The 22,673-nt window shown below is 41.2% G+C and overlaps 1 protein-coding gene across 2 annotated transcripts in view; it reads left to right on the plus strand.

Annotated features, from left to right (window-relative positions):
* LOC147332439 (Na(+)/H(+) exchange regulatory cofactor NHE-RF2) overlaps positions 1-17,735 on the plus strand; it is a 38,693-nt gene extending 20,958 nt beyond the window's left edge. Inside the window, exons 3-6 of one of the 2 annotated variants that reach the window (XM_086288973.1) lie at positions 5,816-6,037; positions 12,035-12,188; positions 13,667-13,791; positions 13,892-17,735. In XM_086288973.1, the coding sequence (XP_086145099.1) occupies positions 5,816-6,037; positions 12,035-12,188; positions 13,667-13,791; positions 13,892-14,056 (666 nt within the window). In that variant the 3' untranslated portion in view covers positions 14,057-17,735. The remainder of the gene's footprint in view (positions 1-5,815; positions 6,038-12,034; positions 12,189-13,666; positions 13,792-13,891) is intronic. The other variant, XM_086288975.1, reaches the window with a different exon arrangement.
* Positions 17,736-22,673: the final 4,938 nt, after the last annotated feature.

Raw genomic sequence — 22,673 nt, forward strand, 5'->3', positions numbered from 1 at the left:
GTGCACACACGTAGGCATGACCCAAACACACACCCTGGCTGTGAAAGGGTTAACAACCGGTCATGATCCATCCATCGCAGCAGGCCGCTGCTCAATTATTCAACAAGCTGCGATCTAGTTTCATCACCTGCCAATGCCACTTTCAGTAGTCACTGCAAGGAGGAAAATATGGAGAAGCATCTGTGCACATAAACCAGTTAAACATGTAAACTGGTGTGTCTTCTTTCTTAGTCTGCCAAACTTCAAACTGCTCCCATTAAAGTGCACACTGTTTTGGAGATCAGTGATAACGTTTTGCGATATAACCTGTGTTGTGAAGACCAATATAAGTGATAATGGTTTAACCTTAAAATCGTAGCATTGTTCAGGCTGGCCATAAAGTCAAGCTCATGCACAATCCAGACAGATTAGTTGCTTTCATTGCAAGCCCACATGAGCTGATAGTTCATCTGATATCCTTCCGTGCATCCCTCTGGCAAATCGCATATCTTGCGTGATATTTAAGCTGCTTTAAGCTGCACAGTTACTTGTGAACCTGCAAGCTGTTTTGCAACCCACCTCCACCCCAGCTTCACCTTTCCGGCTGTATCAGTGACAGTGTCTGTTATCACTGATGCATCCTCTGTTCTGTGTTGGGTCTTGCAGCTGTTCTCACCATCTACAGCTTTCCACATATACATATGAAATGGTGAGAAGACCCCAGAACACAGCTTAGTGCTGCCTTTTTTTGGCTAATTTTGTCTTGACTTCAGTCATTTTCTGGGGAGAAAAAAAATATCTACTTTCAGGTAGAGAAATAGAGCTTTATTTGTGAAGACTGCTAACATAGGGGCCTCAATCTAACCCAAGGTTTTAAAAAAACAAATCCTCCTTATGTAAAAATTACAATTAACTGCAAGGAGCTGAGGCCAGGCAGGCAGCAAGAATCCAGGAAGTTACAGTTACTCAGCGTTTCTCTCTGATTTCTCAGACCTTCCACTGATTTAGTGCTCTGACGTTGGACTCGTCTCTGCACTTGTCCTGCTAGACCTCAGTGCTGTGTTCAGTACTGTCGACCGCAATAGTTTATTACAGAGATTAATGTCATAAGAATTAAAGCAACTGCACTGCAATGGTTTGAATCATGTCTATCTAACGAGCTCTAATTTGTTCATGTAAATGAGGAGTCCTTACACACACAGGTTAATTATGGAGTTCCACAAGGTTCTGTGCTAGGACCAGTTCACTCTACATTATTATGCTTCCCCCAGGCAGTATCATCAGTATCAGGCAATGCATACATTTTTATTGCTATGCAAATGATACACAACTATGTCTGTCAAGGAAGCCAGAAGACACACACCAAATAGTTAAACTGCAGGCGTCTCAAAGACACAAAGTGGCAGTTTTCTAGCCTGAGGAAACATGGGCTGGAAGTCATGGGAGAGCCATGAATCAAACTCAGCCCTGCCAAGTCATGGACAACCATCGTATGTTACATAACTTGCACATGCATTAAGTATAACCTGCAATAAAATGACCAGATTTTAGGTTAAAGTGTTTTTAATTAGACTTGACAAGTGTTTTTGTATATGCAGTTTATATGTCACTATCCATTTTGAGCTACTAAGACGGCTCCCAAGTGACACAATTTGTCTCGAAGGACAAACTGAGCTACCGATGGCTAATGAATCTGTTCACCAGTAAATAAATCTATTGTACAAAATATGGAACTAACTGGGCAAAAGCTGCTAATGGAAAAAATATGCATAAGAAAATAAAGTGAACCAGCTCTGGCATGTCATCTCATACATTAAACAAAAGAAAGTTCAGCCCTCAAACTTTTAGTGCAATCAAAATAATCCCAATTACAGAGTTAAAGAAATGACTTGGGTATTCACCCACACATGCATCTACTGAGACCAGCAAAATGTCATTGTGGCTGGAAACTAATGCAATCCTTTGGAGGGCACTCGTCCCTTTGACAGCAAATCGTCTCAGGAAGTCACAGTCAGGATGCTCGGGTCAGTATGCGTTTGCATGTCATGTTTAATGTACAGCAGTAAGAGTGGAATATTCCATATTCCTTATAGAAAAGCAGCCTGGTCATTTTCCATGAACTTGTAGTTACATGGTCTCTCTGCTTTTTTCCAGCATTTCCTATCGCTTCTCCTCCTCTGTTTTGAAAAACAAAATGTCCAATGCTGATAACTTTCCTGATGACAAGCTAGTTTGCTGACAAAAATAAGAACATTACATCTCATTTTTCTCTCTCTCATCAAAATATTTTCTCCAAAAACCATCAAGTTTTCAGCACCCACAGTTCAAACAAACACAGTGGCTACATTTCATTTGTTTGCCTGCGATTTTGGCAAGGTTGTGTGGTAACTTAAAGCCCTCCGAGCCTTTTGGCTGTCACCCTTCGAATCTTTCAAATCAGCGCCTCCGTCCTTTACAATTTCCTCTTGCCCAAATTAATCTTCCTCGATGTGGAGCGGAGTACACACACATACACGTGAGTGAGGCGTGCAGCTAACCTGTGCTCTTAGTTTTATGCAGAAGAAACCCACAGCGCCAAAATAAAGTGTCCTGAATGCACACTATGCTGAGGACACGGAGTTCAAGAGATGGCACAGACCCCAGGGGGTGATTAGTGGGGTGCAGACAGGCACTGGGAGGCGGTTGGAGGTTAGATTGGCAGGCGCTTACGTCTCCCCCGACCTAATAACTCCCAGCTGTGCTCCTCTCAGTGTTTATGTTAGAGGAGTTCCACTGCAGACCTCGCCATCGTGTCTTACTGGAAACTTCTGTCATCATGATTTCTCTTAGCACTCTGTGTTTATGTGTTAGCTCTGCATATTCTTAAGTTGCCTGTCTCTCTTTTTTCTTGAACTTTATTTCCCAGCCCTCTCACTGCATCTAATTTTCTATCCCTCCCACACATGCACGCTCACTCATTCACTTCTCTCTCAGCCTTCCTCCTCTCCTCCGTTCTGTCATTTTCTTGTTAATTCCCTTTGCCTACATCCCAGGATAGTAATGCATTCGATATTGCAAATATTTTTTCTCTCCCTTGGACAGTCCGCCCCAGCTGCCCAACCCAGGCACTTCCTCTCCAGCCAGGAAACAGAGGACTGTGAATTATTCCATTGTTTGTCAGTTCTTACTCCCTTCTCTTCTCTCTCTCCCTCCATCTAATGGCAAGCTGCCCAGATCACTGCTGCCCTAAAGAATTCTGCGCCTGAACTGAAATTATATGTTGCCATCTTTGTTATTTTTGAGGTCTTTCTTGGTGAGAACTGCTGTGGAGATTCATGTTCTCGGGAGCCGTTTGCGTTAATGTCCAGGAAGTTGAATGGAAATGAGTGACGAGTTAGAAAATAGGGAAAAAAAAGAAAAGAAGAAGCTGTCATCAACCATCATCTCCTGTTAACACACCATACTACCTTTGTCTCTTTTCTCTCTCACCCTGCCCACATGCTCCATATGTATTTATAGCCGGCGCAAGCTGGACCGTGATCTTAGTTTTTGCATATGCAGCGAAAGCAAAAGGCTTCTCAAGTTGCGTAATGTGGCTGGAGCTACATCATGTGAACACAGCGTGTGTACATTATGTGGACTCCAGCTCAGCCTGTCTGTTATCTCAACGCTAATATCAGCAGGGGTTATGGAGCTGGCCATCCCTCTCGCAGCACATTTCTCTCCTGGGTGTGTAGGAGGGTAAATCAGCATGATCACACTGTAGAACTCAAGGCACAATTATACAGGTTCTATAAATGTCTTCACCCAGGCTATTAGTCAGAGATATGCTGCAAATGGACATTTTCAGTCCAGATTGAAATCTTATAATAAAATCAGACATCCTATTAAATGAGTGAATGGTGGTACATGAAAAGGAGGTTATTGTTATCCAACAAAAAAATCAGCCGGAACTATTCAAAACGTAACGCGGTGAGTATGATTAAATTACCACTGAATTTAAGCATCACTTTTTATGTATAAAATATTCACACAGTGGAGAGGGAAGTTGGTGGAGCGTGTTTAGTTACCGGCTTCTGAAAATCATCACATGGTCTGCAGAAAGGAGCGTGTTACTTTGATGGATTACATCTTTTTTTACATTTACATATGAACCACTGTACATATATCCCTACATAAATACCACTGCTGTGATGTAACTTCTCTGCAGACCAAACATCAGCTGCGATTGATCTCATCTCTCTCTCTGATGCTCACATGTTTTATTGTTCACACTTTTTATTGTTTTCTGACATCATGAACTGATAGCTGTTGGCAATTTATATTTTTTCACTTTTATTTCTATTCCTATGGTATATACACTCACCAGCCATTTTTTCAGGTACACCTGTTCAACTGTGTGTTAACACAAATGCATAATAATTAGCCAATCACATGGCAGCAATTCAGTGGCCTGCTAAAGTTAAGAATGGGGAAGAAAGGTAATTTGCAGTAAGTAACTTGCTGATAACTGGGATTTTACCACACAAAACAGACCATTTACAGACAATGGTTGCATCAGGGAGCCCTGGGAAAAAATGCCGTGTTGATGTCAGAGGTCAGAGGATTATGGCCAGACTGCTTCAAGGCAACAGAAACAACCACGCTTTGCAGAAGAGCATCTTTGAATGAATAGCAGGTCAAATCTGTAAAACTAAGTACAGCAGCAGAAGTCCACACCAGAAGCTAAGAACAGGAAAGTTCACACAGACTCACCAAAACTGGACAATAGAGGATTGAAAAAATGTTACCTGGTCTGATAAGTTTCAATTTCCTTTGTGACACTCTGACAGTAGGGCCAGTTTGGCCTGAATAACATGAAAACATGGATTTATTCTCACGCTGGTGATGGTGGTGTAATAGCGTTGTGGATATTTTCTTGGCCCACTTTGGGACCCCTTAGTACCAACTGTCCATTTGTTAAACACCACAGCCTATATGAGCATTATAGCTGACCGTGTCCATCCATTTATGACCACAGTGTACACATCTTTTGACGGCTGCTTCCAGCAGGATAACACTCCATGTAACAAAGCTCGAATCACCTCAAATTGGTTCGATAGTTGCTTCACAGAAAGAAAGCCATAGCTGATGTTGTATTTCCTGCATGAAGAAAGCTGCGTTACGATACAGCAGACCGTTGCTGGTTGTAACCACTGTCTGATCCTTTAGCTGTGTCATTGAAGTTTGAAAGTTAACAAACTAGTTTGCCAGCTTATTACCAACTGCTGCCTCCGTGACTGTAGCTGTGATTATGACTCTAACTGTAGCTATGGATGTGGTTTGGCTGTTAGGAATATGGCTGTGAGTCATTAGCTTAAAATGTGTGTGTGTGGCTGACTATGTCAAGTGAATTGTGCTGGTTGAGTACAGTATTAAGTTCCTACAGTTGTTGCTAACACATCTGTAATAGAAGGGCCACAAAGAATGGCGTACAGTTACAAATATTCAGAATCAGAATCAGAAAGGGGTTTATTGCCAAATGTTGAGCAGGTTTACAACATTAGGAAATTGCTGCGGTGCTTCAGTGCAAACATAGTGTCATAAATAGCACTTAAATAGACATGAAAAAATAAAAGTAGGGATAAGAATTCATGCACACTATTTGATTGTACCAGCACTACTGCAATAGCCATGTCCTCAGGCAACACAACTTGTCAAAGCATGGCCTTTTAAAATGAGTGATGTGTCAAGTGTCAAGTCACCAGTTCTTTTTCTAGTCTCTGTTGAGGGTTTCCCTTAACTGACAGTGTAGATTAATTGTATTGTGTGTTATGCAAAGCAGGCGAACAAACATCTTTTTCCCATTCACTTGCAGGAGGCCCAGGCTGAAGCTCAAACCCAGCCCGAGTCCCAGTCGAGGCCCCAGGTCAACCCATCCGAGCTCGCTCCACGTCTCTGCCACCTGGTGCGGTCAGAGATGGGCTACGGCTTCAACCTTCACAGTGATCGGTCGCGGCCCGGACAGTACATCCGCTCCCTGGACCCCGGGTCACCTGCAGACCGTGCCGGGCTCCAGCCTCAAGACAGACTCATAGAGGTGTGGAGTCTTTGTATCTGTAATATTACTCAGAAATGTAAAGTGCAACATATTACTTGTAACTGTTCTTGAAAGCAATGCAGTAATGTTACTTAATTACTCACTATATGAAGTAATCTGTTACATTACTCTATAAATGACCTGAAATGCAATGTTGTATAGTTAGTAGTTACCAGTTCCACAGACCACGCAAGTAACTATTCTAAACAAGATGCACACACAGTCTTTCTTTCAGTTTTGAATGCATGACCATAAAAACCAGAAACACAAAGCAAATCTTTTCTTTGTGTTGGTGGTTTTGCCGCCCCTCCCTTTAGACTTCAAAGCGATCGTCATGGTGATTCTACTGTAGATGTACAGGTAGAAATGGAGGCTGCAGCTCCGACTGACGCCCGTTGAAGTTCAGGGCCTGGTTTGCTGGTTTGGAGTTGCCATACGTTCAGCTTTAACATCACTCTGGGTTCTATCTGTGTTAGTAGCATCATCCAGTTTGTCTGTCCTGGACTCACTTTGCATTTCAACATCTTGTCCTTTCGTGCAATAAAAATAAAGTTAATCTTCATTCCTCAAAAGCTGTAGACCTCTCCACCATTTACCTCCTCCAAGCCCAACATGCAGATGACTGAAGAACCAAGTAACACAAGAAAAACACACAAGTATTATTGTAATGTAATTACTTAATTTACTACAACAACGTGTTACTGAAAAGTGTAATGTGATTACAGTAATTTGTGACTTGGGAACGCACTACACACGGCACTGAATATTATATACAATTCAGTGCAATCCAGAAAAATCACATTGTCCAGTAAATTTTTCCTCTTTAAAGGTAGGAAAGTCCAGTTTTTACAGGTGTATGTGTTTGTGATGTAAAATTAAGTTATTCAGACATGAACAGTATGATGACAACATCCCTGACCATGTGAGATTTTGAAATTGGTTAACTGGATATAGCCTAAGTTGAAGGTTGTGCACAGTCCCCAAACAGATACTTTTAGGACATTGATAGACTTGCATGCTGAATGAGTGAAGTTAGTAAAGTTTAGCAGGTCAAAGAAGTGTCCTTAAGCAATCTAAGGTGCAAAATTTCCAGAACAACATATTAAGTAATTATTGTGTGAGAGGTTTTTTGGCGTGGGCACAGCAGACCAGAAAAACAAGTGAGGATATTTTAAAGCACGTAGACGCGCACTGATGAGTTGATTACTGGTGATGCATACTGCATTCCCGTCACGGAAGATTATAAGAACCCCAAAAGGCCTCTTTCGTAAGAAAATCATACCAAAACACTTCGCATGACTTTCTTCGTAGCTGTTCCCTCATCACTAGAAGCTGATGGGTGACTTTACATTATGTTTGCATTTGAAAAAATCCATTTGATTTAGAGTATTTGTACACAAGACATTCGCTACCTTATTGGAAACATTCAAAATTCAGCAATAAACCATTTTAAATGGTATAAAATGGAGATTTTTCATTAGTTGTTATTTTTAAACAAAGGCTTCAGGATTTGAGAGCAGTCTCACACATGTGATCAAATACAGATGTGACCCTGGCTGTAATTAAAACGGCGGGCGTTACACGTTTGTGTTTCTAAGGATAACAGGACCTGCAGCCTGAACTCGAGCTTTACTGTGTCAAACTGGTGAGGCAGAGCAGGGTGGTCTCAGGGGAGAGGAGGATCTGCTATAAATCACTTTGAGCTGAGACACGAAACAATACGGAGCGTATACGTGCTCCCTCAATAACATGTAGAAAGAGACTGAGTGAGGTGGATAGCAAAGAAAGAATGCAGCAGAAAATGAAGATGCATGTGCAAAAAAGAAAAACAACATAATTATTTCAGATTTCCACCGGAGTGAGGAAACTGGTTAGAAAGTTCACGGATGTTTGGTGAACTTTCCCCTAGATTAACCAAAATCCACGCTACTGAAACATCATCATCATTATAAGTCGTTCTTCATCGGAGTGTACACACTCACACAGCATTCACCCTCGATTCTCATGACCTTTGACCTCTCCGGCTCTATATCAGGGTTGAGACTAGAGTGCAGCACATTACATCAAACAGGACTCCAACAGGCTCTGATAGAAAAGTTAAACGAAGCTAAAATCTAGCGAAACATACTGATGCTTTTGTAGCTCCTGGTTTCAGTTGATAGCTCGCAGATATACTTCCTCCTAAGTAAATAAGGTGGTGTATTACGATGGGTAGAAGAGTTAGATGAAGAGAGCCCCATCAGCCAGTTAGCAGTTATGACACATATTTAATTTGAATGTACTGGCAATCCTAAGCATAAAAATCACAATATGCCATTAGAGCAGATTCGGTGGTGCAGTTTTTTAGCACTGTCGCCTCATAGTAAGAAAGTTCTTGGTCAGCTGGGACCTTTGTTTATGGAGTTTGTATGTTCTTCCAGTGCCTGCGTGGGTTTCCTCCAAATGCTCTGACTTCCTCCCACAACCCAAAGACATCCATGTTGGGTTCATTAGTGATTCTAAATTGGGTGTAGGCGTCAGCGTGAATGGGGGGGTCTGCTATTCTGCGTTAACCTTACCACAGACTGACAACCCATGTCTCTCTCAATCGAGCCCTTCCACAACCTTAGTTGGAGTTTAAGGAAATGCATGGATATTCCGGAATGCTTAAAGTGAGTTTTGCCCTTTTTCTCCAGTCTTTATGCAAACCTAAACGAGCAGAGCAGAGTTGCTGTTCACCAAAGTTAGCAAGAGGCGAGTTTGTGCTGGCAACGTGCTTATCATTAGAAAATAAAGTGCGCTGATGCTTCACTGGAAAATTAGATGGCTGGAGAGAGAGTGTGGGAACATCCTGTAGCAGGTCAACGAAGGCACTGACTGTCCTCCACCTCCCTTCTCCATGGAGACAGAAACCGAGGGACACTCACAGACATGAACATTCATATACAGATGAAGTTGAATGGTACTCAACCTTACTAATTTAAAGCTCTTGAGTGAAATTATGAATACGTATGCATATGCAGAGTAAAGAGCAGGGTTAATTGGCATAGAAATAACACGCCCAGTATTGTGTGCTTATTTAGAGCAGAGAAAAGGTTATTTTTAATTTCCTGTCAAATTCAGTGTATGAGTTGTTTGTGGATCAGCAAATCTGAGTCTTTGTGAAGTTAGTTGGCTGCTGTGTGAGTTAGTGTGGGAGAGCACCCTGATAATTACAGCCGTCTCTGACCATGCGTCAAGATGCGCTTGTGTTATCTGTCAGCAGCTTGTTAGAGACCATGACAGATCTCTCTTTCTCCATCTCCCGGCGTCTTTTTCTCTCACTACGCCCCATTACACAGGACGCGTGTTAAGACTATGATGAGAGCTCAGCTTTCTGCCCATGTCTGGCAGAAGCCCTGACACCAGTGAACGCCTCATCAGTCTCTGTGCCAACTGCCTCACTCAGTTTTTTGCTGCATATAGATCGGTGCAGCCTCATGGACCTCCTAGTTTGCCTATAGTTACTCATTTAAAATGGAAACGCAGCTATGTGTGCCTTCTTGACTCCCACACCATGTGCAAGTTTGATGTGAAGATCACTGGTGGAATCTTACGCTCTAATTCCTGGTAGAAGATTTCTATTGGTGTAACATCACTACAAACTTGTGTCCATGGAACCTGTTAAATTCCCTGATGAAGGCATTGGAGTTTTCTATGTTGAAAATAAAAGTAAAGGTATTTTAAATGTGATTCAAGTTGCTGTAAGGAACGCTTACACTACTATCCTAACAGAGCACTTTGCACTTTGCTCCTAGTCAGATCCTTCAGCTTTCAGGCCCTTTCCTGTAGAAGCAGCTCCCAGTTTGGTTTCAGAAGGCAGACCAGTAAGGCTTAAAAACTTCCTTTTAGATCAAACTTAGTTTCAGTTATGTTCCACTAAGGCTTAGACTTCACTCTTCGTATGTTTCTTCTCTTTCCCCTTATCCTCCCTCTCTGAGTCTGGAACTGCTGGAGGTTTCTTCCTGTTCAAAGGGAGTTTTTTCTTTCCACTGTCACCAAGTGCTTCTTCAAAGGAGGTCGTCTGATTGTGGAGGTTTTCTTTTCGTTCTAATATTGTAGATGTAAAACACCTTGAGGCAAGTGTTTTTCTATGGTTTGCAGCTATATAAACAAAACTGAGTTGAACGGAACAATTGAAATGATTGTTTAGCTGGTAAACTTTAAAAATTGTTGTTCTATGTAAATTACATTAACATCTGTTACAAGCATGACTTAATCTGAGGCAAAATACTTGCAAACATTCATCTAAATCACATTTCATGCTTTGTTTGTTTGTCCGGCATCCCCTCCTGGGACTCTGCGTGGACAGAAGTGTTAAAAGTCACTCACAGTATCACATGCGTCATATTCTCAGATGTGTGGATGCATTTAAAATTGTTTGTTTCGATCAGTCCAAGGTTAGACCCACATGTGCAAATAGCATGAAAAACGTGAACTGCAGGTGGCAGGACCTCAGAAACGCACAGTCAGAGTATCAAGAGGTCCCACAAGGGTTTGTCCCATGAGAAATAAGCTTCTGCACGTTTCTACAGCCTGTATTAATGAGCTCAGTGGGCAAAGAACAGAGTGTATTGTCTTGTGTGGGATGGACTGTTAATGAAGTCTGTGAAACATGACACAACACCTGTTGTTTGGCCAAATACAAAGATGTTTGTTCTCTCGGATTCAAACTGTCTGTCTGTCCCTCTGGCTGACATAAGTCCTGCATTTGTGATTTTTTGATGTAGAGAGGTTCACATTTTTCCATCTGTTGATCCTGCTCTCTCTACATTTCATTTCCATCTACTCTCTTTGCCCTTCCCTTCATTTTCTGTTTCCTGGTCTGTCATATTGTACCTTTTTGTCTACAGTTTTATTTTTTAAAGCTCAAATTTTCCATCCTCCTCTATCATAAGCAGTGAAATTTTACACAAATTTCCCTTCAGTACACTGACACCTGAAACTTGCACTATAGCCAGAGCCAAGGAGAGCCATCAATAATTGATTGTGTACCGACACTAACTCGGCATGCCGCAACTGCTGCCTTTTGAGAAGCCACGGTCTACTCAAAGTTTTCAAAACACAGCATCTAGATAAGATGAGGCAACAACAGACTGTTGTGTTATGCAAGTGAAGTGTAGAAAGCAAGGGCGACGTCACACAAGAGTAGATGTGGATGTGTGCTTTCCACACTGTTACGTCACGCTGCATCCATGGCCACACGTACGTACAGATGTAAAGAAAAAAGCTTTGCTTAATCGCTGTTGCAGAAATTCAAGAGGTAGTAGAATTGTTGCATTTTTCAGGCCCCCTGAAAAATAAACTCTGTGCAATTAGTTTGTGGCTGCATGGCTCCCCCTGCTGTTTGAATGAGGTAGCACAGACTTCTATACTGTACTGTCCCTTAAAAACTGACATTTCAGCAGAAGTCAAAATACCCTAAATGTCATTCCTTTAGGCTAAAATTTTATGACTATTCCTAAAGTGACCCAAAATGACCCTGGGTCGAATCAAGGAAAATCATGTTTTGAGGGAGTCTTGAATCATCAAACTATACATGCCATGTCTGTGTGTATTTTTTTTTATGGGACAGTGATGACAAAGTTGAATAAGGACCTCAACACTGTAATGAGGGCTGTCCGTGTTCCCATCCCATTTGCCCAGATTGCCCAAAAGACACTTCATGGGAGTGTAGATAACTTCATGTTGCTGGTTATAGTTACAGTTACTCGTGTAGCTGGGACTGTGACTGAGCATTAGCTGTTTACAAAACAGGTCTTCATAATAGCATGAATAGTAACTTACTCAAGGGTCAGAAGGTTAGCAGGTGTTCAGTCCAAAATAGAGAGTACTATTCACTGTATAGCTAACTATTAAGAAATTCAGTTTAAAGCTGTCATAAGCCTGGATGGAAAAGTTAAAAAGAATAACATGTAAAAGCATGATTCTTTTAAACAAAAGCAACCTTTCTTTTGTGTGTGTGTGTGTGTTTTCCAGGTTAATGGCGTTAACATCGAGGGCATGCGGCATGCAGAGGTGGTGGCCTTCATCAAGAAAGGGGGAGATGAAACCTGGCTGTTGGTGGTGGATCCAGAAACAGACGAGCACTTCAAGAGGAGGGGATTGATCCCCACAGTCAGCCATGTAAAAGGTGGGATTGTGCTACATCAGGCTATTTGATGGGCTTGAATTTCCAAGAAGCCCTGTTGAGGAAGCACATGGCAGATATTTTATTGCATTATTTTGGTGAACATTTTTTCAAAAAAGATGTTTATAGTTTTTATAAACTAGATAGAGCTTTCTTCTTTGTTAGAAGACAGTCACAAAGATAGCCTGTTTAAACAAAAAAGCTTTAACTACTTATTAAAAGACTCTACGGAGTCAACTTGTAGTAATAGATTGTTCCACGGTTTTGGTGCCACAGGCTGAAAGGCTTTGTCATCCCCTCTCATCTATTTAGTCATGTACAGGGAAAACTAACAAATTCAGAGCCTGTGAATGAAGACATCAAGCAGCAGTGCAATTTGTAGGTAGATGACATAAATAATCTGGAGCCTGGCCATTTAGTGCTCTGTTTGTAAATATAAGAATTTTAAAATCTCTTGGGAGCCAATGTAAAGAGGATAAAATGGGAGTAATGTGAGCTTACTAGAACCTTTTAACAGGATGGCCACAGTATTTTATATCGCTTGGAGAGGTGAAAGAGATGATTTGTCCAAGAATGTAAACATGGCATTACAGTAATCTAAACACAATGGCACAGATGGATGAATATTTTTCTCCCGTTCACCTGAGGAGACCATATGTTGCAATTTAGAAATGTTCTTTAAATGAAAAAGGCAATAAAGATAAAGATTTTTCATCCAAGTTAAAGCCCAGGGAAGAATTGTTGAGCCTGGCATATTTTATGATCTTGGTCTTGGTCTTGGTGATATTTAAAACAAAGCAATTGGTAGAGAGCTAATGACTAATCTGTGTTAAACAGTGGACTAGGGGAACCTCACCTGTCCAGCTGGTGAGGTTTTAAAGGGATATAAAGCTGAATGTCATCGATGTAAAAACATTTGATAAGAAAAATCAATAAAAGATTGAAGGATGCCAGCTAAAGTATTTAGGATTTAGAAAGAAAAATACTAATTACCCCATGACTAAACCTTGTGGAGTCCCACAGTTTAGGGAGGCAATGTTAGAGGTGCACTTGCCAACCCTAACAGAGAAAGACCTATCAGATAAGTAAGAGGAAACCCAATCTAACGCAGAGCCAGCGATACCAGCTAAAACCTTAAGCCTATAAAGTAAAATGTTACAGTTAATGGTATTAAAAACTGCACTGAAGTAAAATCCATAAGACGCCATAAAAAGATCATTATACACCTTTAAAAGAGTGGTGGCAGTGGAGCGCTGCTTTTTACAGCCAGACTAATTTGGCTTTAATTTGTTCAGGTCATCTGCTTAGCACTGACTAAAAAGTCTAGCATACACAAACAAATAATTTGGGGTATCTTCCTATGTAAAGTTATTTTTTTTTGAACAATTATTATCAAATAATGACAAAAGTAAAGACAAGCACTATGTCAAATAAGCCGTGGGCTTGGAAAACACTTCCTTCATATGTGAATGTTTTCGCAGACTATGACGGTCCATCCATATCCAATGGCTCCCCCAGTCCTCAGATCAATGGCAGCTCTACCACTCAGTCCATCCGGTCCACGCATTCTGACCTCAGCAGCCAGGGCAACAGCACGCAGGTAGATGTGAGCATTCGTGCACAGTGACATGTTTGGGCTTTGTATTTCCACATAAAAGCCTCTACCCTAATCCTTTGTTTGCATCTGTCTGTCTCATCATTTCTAGCTGGCAGATGATGAAGGTGGCCAGCTGTCTGACCCCTTTGCCGAGATGGGCCTGAGTCTCAGTGCTACGGCGGCAGAAGAAAAGAGGAAGGTCCGTGGTAAAGAAAAGAGGAAGGCCCCGCAGATGGACTGGACGAAGAAGCATGAGCTCTTCAGCAATTTCTGAGACATTCTGCTCTAAGGACACGACAAAGGACAGAGATTTATGCAGATCCCTGAATGGGAGACTTATCCTCTTGATATACAGATTCTCTTCTTCTTAGACAAAGAACCAAAATAACCCTTCAAACAGAAGATATTTTCATCCTGGGATTTAATGTGACAGAACTGTTCGAAGGATTTTACTTCTTAAGTGACTTAATAGTTCCTTTTCGTTCAAGTCCAGCATAAAGGAAGTGCTATATGACTTTGTGACTGCAAAAAATATGCTCAGAAGGGAACTTTGTCCTTACATGTACTGCTGTCCTTGGGGAAAGTGCAGTCAAATATTCACAAATTTGCCTTTGTCTTTACTTGATTATCCCATTCTCCCTACTCCTAGAGACTCTTTTTGACAGCTATTTTTATATTTAAAAAGTATAAGCGACTATGATTAAACAGTATCCCATTATCGTGGACTGCGTTTGAGAGATTTTTGAGGACACTGTGACATGAATGATTGTGGATAATGTGGGGATTTTGTCCCACAGAAGTCATAAGAAGCCCAAAGTTTGACAGAAGATCACTGTGAAAGAGTTGAGACCCTCCACCTTCAGCCCATTGATCCCATGTTTGATTGTAACCACTGATAAAGAAAATGATAGTTGAGCATAGTGTATCCTACGTGTATTCGTACCTTTACTTTGAGTCGATTACTTTGATTTACGAATCCCCTACTTGTTATTTAACCATTAGTCGTAATAAGTGTATCACCACTAACCTCTATTTACAAAGTGCTCCAGTGCACACATGCATAACAAAGGGAGGCACCACTATTATTAATTGTGTTATTGAAGGAAATAATAGGCATGAAAAGTGAGGGAGTTTCTCAGGGGAAATAGTGTGAGGGATGAGTTTTGTTGTTGTTATTGAAGGCTCGATGTGTACAGCAGGGGGCGAACTTACACCATGAATAGATACCCCCTTTTGACACTAAACGGAATAGATGTTTATCCAGACTTCATTCATCATCTTAAAATGTCCCAGAAACATTAAATAATTCAAATGAAGTGGAGAAAATAAACTTTAGATAATTTGAAGATGTATTTGTATTAGACAGCATTATTCAGATTTAATGTGAAGTGGCCTACACTTTATGAGCTAGTTATGTTTTGTTGGACTTTGATTCAAAGGTAAGTTGTTAAATATGAAGGTATGAAGCTCAGCATCATTTTATAAGTAGCTTTGGAAGGGAAATGTAATTGCTGGCCACGTGCTAATAATCAGTCAGTATTAACTATAGTATTGTCTTGTAAATGTGAAGTTTATCAAGTTGATTTGTGCTCAAGGAAGGTCAATATTTTGTGACAGTGCTGGGAGAAACCCCTGAGCCACCTTTCATTTTTTTCTACATTTTGCTAGGAAAATAGGAAATGTATGCAGTGATTTAACAAAACATGCAAATATACTTGTAAATACAGTATGTAAGGCAAAAATTCTGATGAGATTGTAAGTCAGTATTTTGTATGACCACCTTTATTTTTCAACATAGCCTGAATTCTTTTAATCCGGTCTTTAAGTCTGACGTCACTGGGCTCAAACTTCGCTGCAGGTCCCAAAGTCAAATGATCACTATGGCATCACTGAGAGTTGAAAAACTGTCTAAAGTCTTTCATCTGTAATAAAATGATCAGCGTTCTGCTCTACCAGGTGTAACATTGAGTTTATCATCCAGGCATCCATGAAAACGGAATTTATGAAATTTAACGGAGTAGAAATTAGCAGGAAGTTAGCTCGCTAGCTTCCATCTAAATACAATATAGCATGTCCTGACTGCGGGACTTTGGAAACAAATTCAAACGTACGGCTCTGTTATCACTTCCAACATAAATGAAGACAGAAAACTAAACAGCAGTGACGTTTGTAGGGTTACTGAAGTTTGGCTAGCTGGTATATAATGATGTGCTACGTGACCGCTAGCGACACAGCTATGTGAGCACACACTAACGTTTGTCCACTCGATAAAAGTTAACGTGAGTGTTCTCGGTGGTCAGGAACAAATGTAATCACATGGCAGGATGCTGTAAACGGACCAAACTTCAGCCAGGAGAACAACTGAGATAATCCATCCACAATACAAAGTTAGTCATTCATATACTGCTGCATAGGCTGGGCTGTAGTTACATCGTAAGGTTTTAAAAACTGAGCTTAGATAAATAATTAGCGGTAATAAAAGCCGAGGGATCCCAACAGTGATCACTGACTGTTTTAGGAGCTTTTTGAGATTAAATAGAAGAAAATACAAAACATTAAACATGTTAACAACACAAAAGCCATATTAAACGCAGACTACTTTAGGCCCGGAAGTAGGATTCGTGACGTCATCACTTAACGACTGGATAGCTTTCTTGTCATTTCTTTCTTCTTTTCTTTTTTTTCTCGATAGGTTGAAAGTAACAAAGTGTCTAAAGATATCATTTTAAACTGGTTCTTTGCTAAGTTGTCTGTCATGTCTACATACAAGATTGGTTTATCCCTTGAGTTAGATGCCTTTTTTAAGCTTGAATGAGTCATAGGTCAGTTTTAAGTGCTTAACAAAAAAAAGAAGGTACAAAGACTGGACTGAAAATGATTGAAAAAGCAGCCAATTTCAAAAGAAGAGAGAAAAATTACAAGAAAATTGGGTCTATGAAAACAAAATGTGAAAAAATGAAGGGTGGCTCAAGTCTGTTGCGCAACTCTGTACATTTTCCTGCTTCCGGCCAGATATAAAGCAACTGTGTCCGGAAGGAACAAATTCACCTAGAAAGCCCACTAATTAACTTGTGTGGTCTATTTTAATGATATGTTTTCTTTTTAATGAGCTTTTGAGACAAACTGGACAAAAGATGAGAGCCAAAACGCTTTTGTTTTTATCTCTTTAACTGCACATCACTAGGCTAGCTGTTAATGTATTTGTGCTAAGCTAAGTTAGCCAGCTACTCCCTATAGCTTTCTATTTTACTTACAAACAACAGAATGGCATCTATCCTCTCACAATACAAAAACTAAAAGTATGCGTATTTACCATAACATTGAACTATTTAATGTTCAGCTTTTCAATATAAGAGGATCCATGCAAGTACACTCGTAGAGATTGCATATGAAGCTAAATATCTGTATGTATGTATTCTGTAAGTGACAGCCCTGCTTGACCACTGCAAGAAGACAGTAGTTGGAGTCATGGTATCTCTCACCTACAGCTTGAGCAGTTTGTGTGGTGTATTGTAGGTTGTAGGGAGTGTCAGAGAAGCACACATTGAGGTCAGAGATGCTCTGGAGGATCTAGTGGAAGAGACTGTGGGAGCCATGGAGCTTACCGAGGATTATTACACATACAGGGACAGCTGTCATACACATGCTCACACACGTTGGGTGCACAATGTGTGTGGAGAGGAGTTATACATGCCATAATCCAACCAATATTGATATAATGTATGACAGCAAGTGGATTTCTGTTCTCATTCACGACCACAGTCTTTCCACACAGTGTCGTGATTCATCTTCAGTGTCTGTCTGTGTGTGCTGTAGGGCTCGCTCTGTATGTTCTGACAATCAGCAAAGCAGTCTCTTGTTATTGCGTCTCATGTTTGTACAGTAAAAGAATACGGTATATGTGGCAGGTTGCATTTTTTTTTCAATAAAGTGTGACAATGGTGTTTCCATCACTCTCTCTAAGATGGATTTGAGCTTTGTTTTGACCTACGTTGTATCACTGAAACATTTCTTCTCTCTATTGGTGTTTTTTTTTTATAGTCACAGTATCTCTCATTTGCTCCTCATTCCTCTCTTTCCCCCTGAACCCACTCGACCCTCTGTGGCCCAGGATTATGTGGGCATACAGTTTCAGTTTCAGCGTGTTGTCAGAATTCTCCTCCACCCAGCTGCTTTGAGCTCTTTGGGCTGACAAAGGTGAAACCGAGGTCAAAAGTGCACTTGCGTGCACATGTGAGCGTGCATGGCGAATTTGAGGCTTTTGTGTGCACCGCTATCGTCTGCCTTGAAGAGAACGACCTTTGGCTGTAATTTTTTTCGCTCTTTCTTCACTCATTCCCCACAAAGTCTTCTTCTATGACTATTTCGCCACGTAAGCAAAGCACAGGTTCATGATAAGCTACTTTTTGTATTAGTGAGAAATAGCCTTTTTTAGGGTATTGCAACAGTTCAGAACCTGGAGGTCTGGACCCCCAAAATAAATCTGGAGGGACACGAGAATATTAATTGTATATGAAATAACAAAACTAATATAAATCACATTTGGCTTTTCTCTCATCTTGGCTTTATATGTAAAAAGTTTGGTAATACATGCAACACTCAAACTTCAACATAAACAGTCACAGCCACTGCATTAGGTACACCTTGGTAGTACGGAGTTGGATCCCCTTTTGCCTTCAGAAGTCTCTTAATTCTTCTTAGCATAGATTCAACAAGATGCTGGAAACATTTCTCAGAGATTTTGGTTCATAATAACATGGTAGCGTCACAAAGTAGCAGCAGATTTCCCAGCTACTAATCTACTAATGTAGATCCGACCATTCCACCACATCCCAGCGACGCTCAATTGAGATCTGGTGACTGTGGAGACCATTTGAGTGCAGTGAACTCATTATCGTGTTCATGAAACCAATTAGAGACTTGAGCTTTATAACACGGAGCATTAGCTCACAGGAAGGAGCCACCAGAGGATGGTAAACTGTGGTCCTAAAGGGATGGACATGGCAGCATGGCATTTAAAAGATGATCGATTGGTACTGAGACACTCAAAGTTTAGTAAGAAAATATCCCCCACACAATTATATCACCAGCAGCAGACTGAACCACTTTACAAGGCAGGATGGATTCATGCTTTGATGCTGTTTATGCCAAATTCTATAATCAAAGCAGAATTTGAGGCTCATCTGACCATCCAACATTTTTACAGACTTTCCAGACTTTCCTGTTCTTGGCCAACAAAAACAGCCCCTAGTTTGATCTTCTGCTGCTTTAGCCCATCTGTTGTGTGTTCAAAGATGCTCTTCTGCGTACATCAGTTGTGATGAGTGGCTATTTGAGTTACTGTTGCTTTCCTATCAGCTTGATATGAACAATGACATAAGCAAGGCATTTTCATCCAGGGAACTGGATATTTTCTCTTTTTTATTTAGACCATTTAAACCCTAGAGATGCTTGTGTTGGGGAATCCCAGTAGATCGGCAGTTTCTGATCTACTTAGAAAGCCTGTCTGGCACCAATATTCAAAGTTACTTAAATCACCTATCTTCTTAATTCTGAAGCTCAATTTTAACCTCAGCAGTTCCTCCTGACTATGTATACACATATAAATGCATTGAGTTGCTGCCATATAATTAGATATTTACATTAACAAGCAGTTGAACAGTAATAAAGCGTCCAGTCACTGTATATTATTGTGGGTGTATGTAAATTCCCTTTATAATGAAAAAGAAAAAATAAATAAAGGGTAGTCCACTAGGGGGCACAACCAGGATTTAGGAATCCAGGAAGTAGGCCAAACCTTACTTGCTTCAGTCTGCTAGTACATCCAGTGCCCTACCTGATCTTTGTGAAAAGGCAGTGCTACACGTGGGCACATTATCAAACTCCCTGGAGGTTATGGCAAGGCCGAGCAGTGACGCCAGCACATCAAAGGACAGGCGCCGTTCAAAGCACTCTGCAATTTCAGAACAGTAAAAAAAAAGAAAGGAAAAAGAAGCAGGAGAACAGAAGCAGAGAATAGAGCCACAGGTGGGCACTTTCTGTTTAGCCGATGCAAGCATTTTTACCTACTACTGATGATAGATGATTGCCTGTCTTGCACCCTAGTTTTCTGTTCTCCTGCACTGTAATACCTCAGTGTAAACAGTTATTTTCACCTATTTGCAGCCTGTTCTTTTCCAGCCTTAGTTTATATTCTGTTCAGTGTGTGTGTGTGTGTGTGTGTGTGTGTGTGTGTGTGTGTGTGTGTGTGTGTGTCCTTTGATCCTGTTTGCATGCACCTTAGTGCCACCATCATCCCACCCAACTATGCCAACCATTTCACAGTGCCAGGGCTGCCCGGGATGCCTGCAAGGAGAGAGAGAAACCAGAGACTGACAGGGAGGTGCACAGAGAGAGAGAGAGATGGAAGGGAGGGGTGGAGGGTGCGTTCCCATGGCAACTGTGTTTTTGTTAGCGCTCGTGAGTCAGACAAGCAGTGAGTCACAGTCAGGAGGAAACACACACACACACACAGTCACATTCATACGCTCCCACTCACTCAGAGAGAAGCCAAATAAGGACAGCTACATGCACAGAGAAGGAGACTGAGAAGGCAAAAAAAAAGAAAAGAAAAGAAAAAAGAGAGGGGAACGAGACGAATAAATTGCTCAAATCCAGAAATAATCAAGAGAAAGAAAATTAAAAAAATGATAAAAAGCTACAAGCGGGTCCAGGTAAATGAAGAAAATACGAGGAGAACGAGGATAGAAGAGTGCACAAAAGTGGAGAGAAGCAAAAAAATAAATAACTAAAAGCCAAAGGGCATGAGCTGCAGGCACATAACCTCTCCCCAGAGCACCCTTCACATGGGCGGAGGCAGCGGAAACACACATACAGACACACCCAGTTTGTGCACACCTTGGCTTAACTTGCTAAACCACCCATTTATTGTCTCACGGCTACACACCGAGGAAGGCCACCTGGTTATGCACAACAAACTTTGCATAATCTGCAGGTCAATGTACACTTTTATTATTTTTTCCTAACAAACTGAAAAAAGCGACACGTTTAGCAAAGCTTTTGACTTCAGATCTCGTCGTGTAATGAAAATGAGTGATTAAACCCGTGTTTCATCATCTTCTGTCCTCTGCGACCAGTCGACGTTCCCACGGCCTGTTGCGATTTTTTATAGCCGTATGGTCCTTTGGGTGGTAAACGTGACTAAAAATTATTTACACAAAGAAGGTGTTTGTGTAGGCAGTAGCAGAGCGTGGCTCACCCCCGTATAAAATGTGTGTTTTGACTACTATTGACCCCTGCTGAGTAACAGAAAGTAGACCGCACACAAACGCACACAGATCTCTTTTTTTTTTCTTCTTTCTGCACTGATGTGTGCGCGTGTTTATAAGCTGTCATAAACGTTCACACACTGGAAGACCTAGTTGCTTCACAAAGCTGACTACCATCTTCCACTCACGGGCTTTTTTTGTCCTCTCAGTTCAGTTCCCCGACTTTTAATGGTGTGATATACTACTGGAGCTTTTGTGTAAATAGTGAATGAATGACTGCATTTAGTAGTATTTAAAAGGAACATGTGTGATCATTTAAACTCTTTAAAACAAACCGGGTGAAGGGAGGGAAAAAAATGCAACTTTTCCCTTCTTTCTCTCTGCTCTAGTCTTTGACTGAAGTTCAGCTCGAAGCACTCTATCAGAGCTCGTGTTGATAACCTGTCATGTCAGCTTTATAACAGCAGAGATAAGGCACTAGATATTTCAACTGTCCTCCAACTGCCATGGGTTTGTTCATTTTTTCACAATGTACACAATATTGTCAAAAGTATTCACTCATCTGCCTTCACACGCATATGAGCTTGAGTGACATCCCATTCTTAATTCATAGGGCTTAATATGATTTCAGCCCTCTGGAGCTATAACAGCTTCAACTCTTCTGGGAAAGCTTTCAACAATTTAAGGAGTGTGTTTATGGGAATTTTTCACCATTCTTTCAGAAGCATATTTGTGAGTTCAGACACTGATGCTGGCTCATCGACTCGGCTCTACTTCAACCCAATGGTGTTCTTTTGGGTTGAGGTCAGGACTCCGTGCAGGCCAGTCAAGTTCTTCTACACCAGACTCACACCAATACACAAAGCTTTGTGTATTGGTGCGCAGTCATGTTGGAAGAAGAAGGGGCCATCCCCAAACTGTTCCCACAAAGTTGTGAGCATGAAATTGTCCAAAATGTCTTGGTATGCTGGAGCATTAAAGGTTCTTTTCACTGGAACTAAGGGGCTGAGCCCAACTCCTGAAAAATATCTCCACACCATAATCCTCCCTCAACGAAGCTTTACACTTTGCACAATGCACTCAGACAGCCACGGAAGTGACTGGAACACCTGACTTCAATGATTTTAATGTGGGGGAATATTTTGGGAAATATAGTGTGAGTACAAGAAGGTCAAAAAACAGCAAAGCCTAAACTATATTCTCACGTATGTTTAAAATTAATTTCCTGTGCTTCTATTGCAGGTGAGCAGCAGGTGGAGAACGTAAAATGTAAGTGCTGTACTTGTAGAAAGGGTGGGGGTCAGAGGTCACTGCTGAGTGGGCAGGGTATCTGGGAGCTAACGAGGGAGGGTAAAATGTGTTGTGGAGCTGTGAAAGGGCGCAGGAGAATGTGCACGCCTGTTAACGCACAAGTGATTAATGAGACGGAGGAAGCCAGTCGGCCCGTGTGTGTCACTCCAGATGATGTCAACGGTTGAGCAGAGGAACAGAAACAACCCCGTTGCTACAGACAGGCTTCCTCTCTCCTGCGCTGAAAAATTATGCGTTACACATACAGTACGCCACATTTCATCAGTTCCTCATACAGAGAAGGAACAGCACATCCATGAGGAAGGTTCACAG

The sequence above is a fragment of the Aulonocara sp. 'chitande type north' Nkhata Bay genome, linkage group LG4, assembly GCF_057382095.1.
Source record: "Aulonocara sp. 'chitande type north' Nkhata Bay isolate Kocher_YH1m ecotype deep benthic linkage group LG4, A_spYH_male_GT1.1, whole genome shotgun sequence".
NCBI lineage: Eukaryota > Metazoa > Chordata > Actinopteri > Cichliformes > Cichlidae > Aulonocara > Aulonocara sp. 'chitande type north' Nkhata Bay.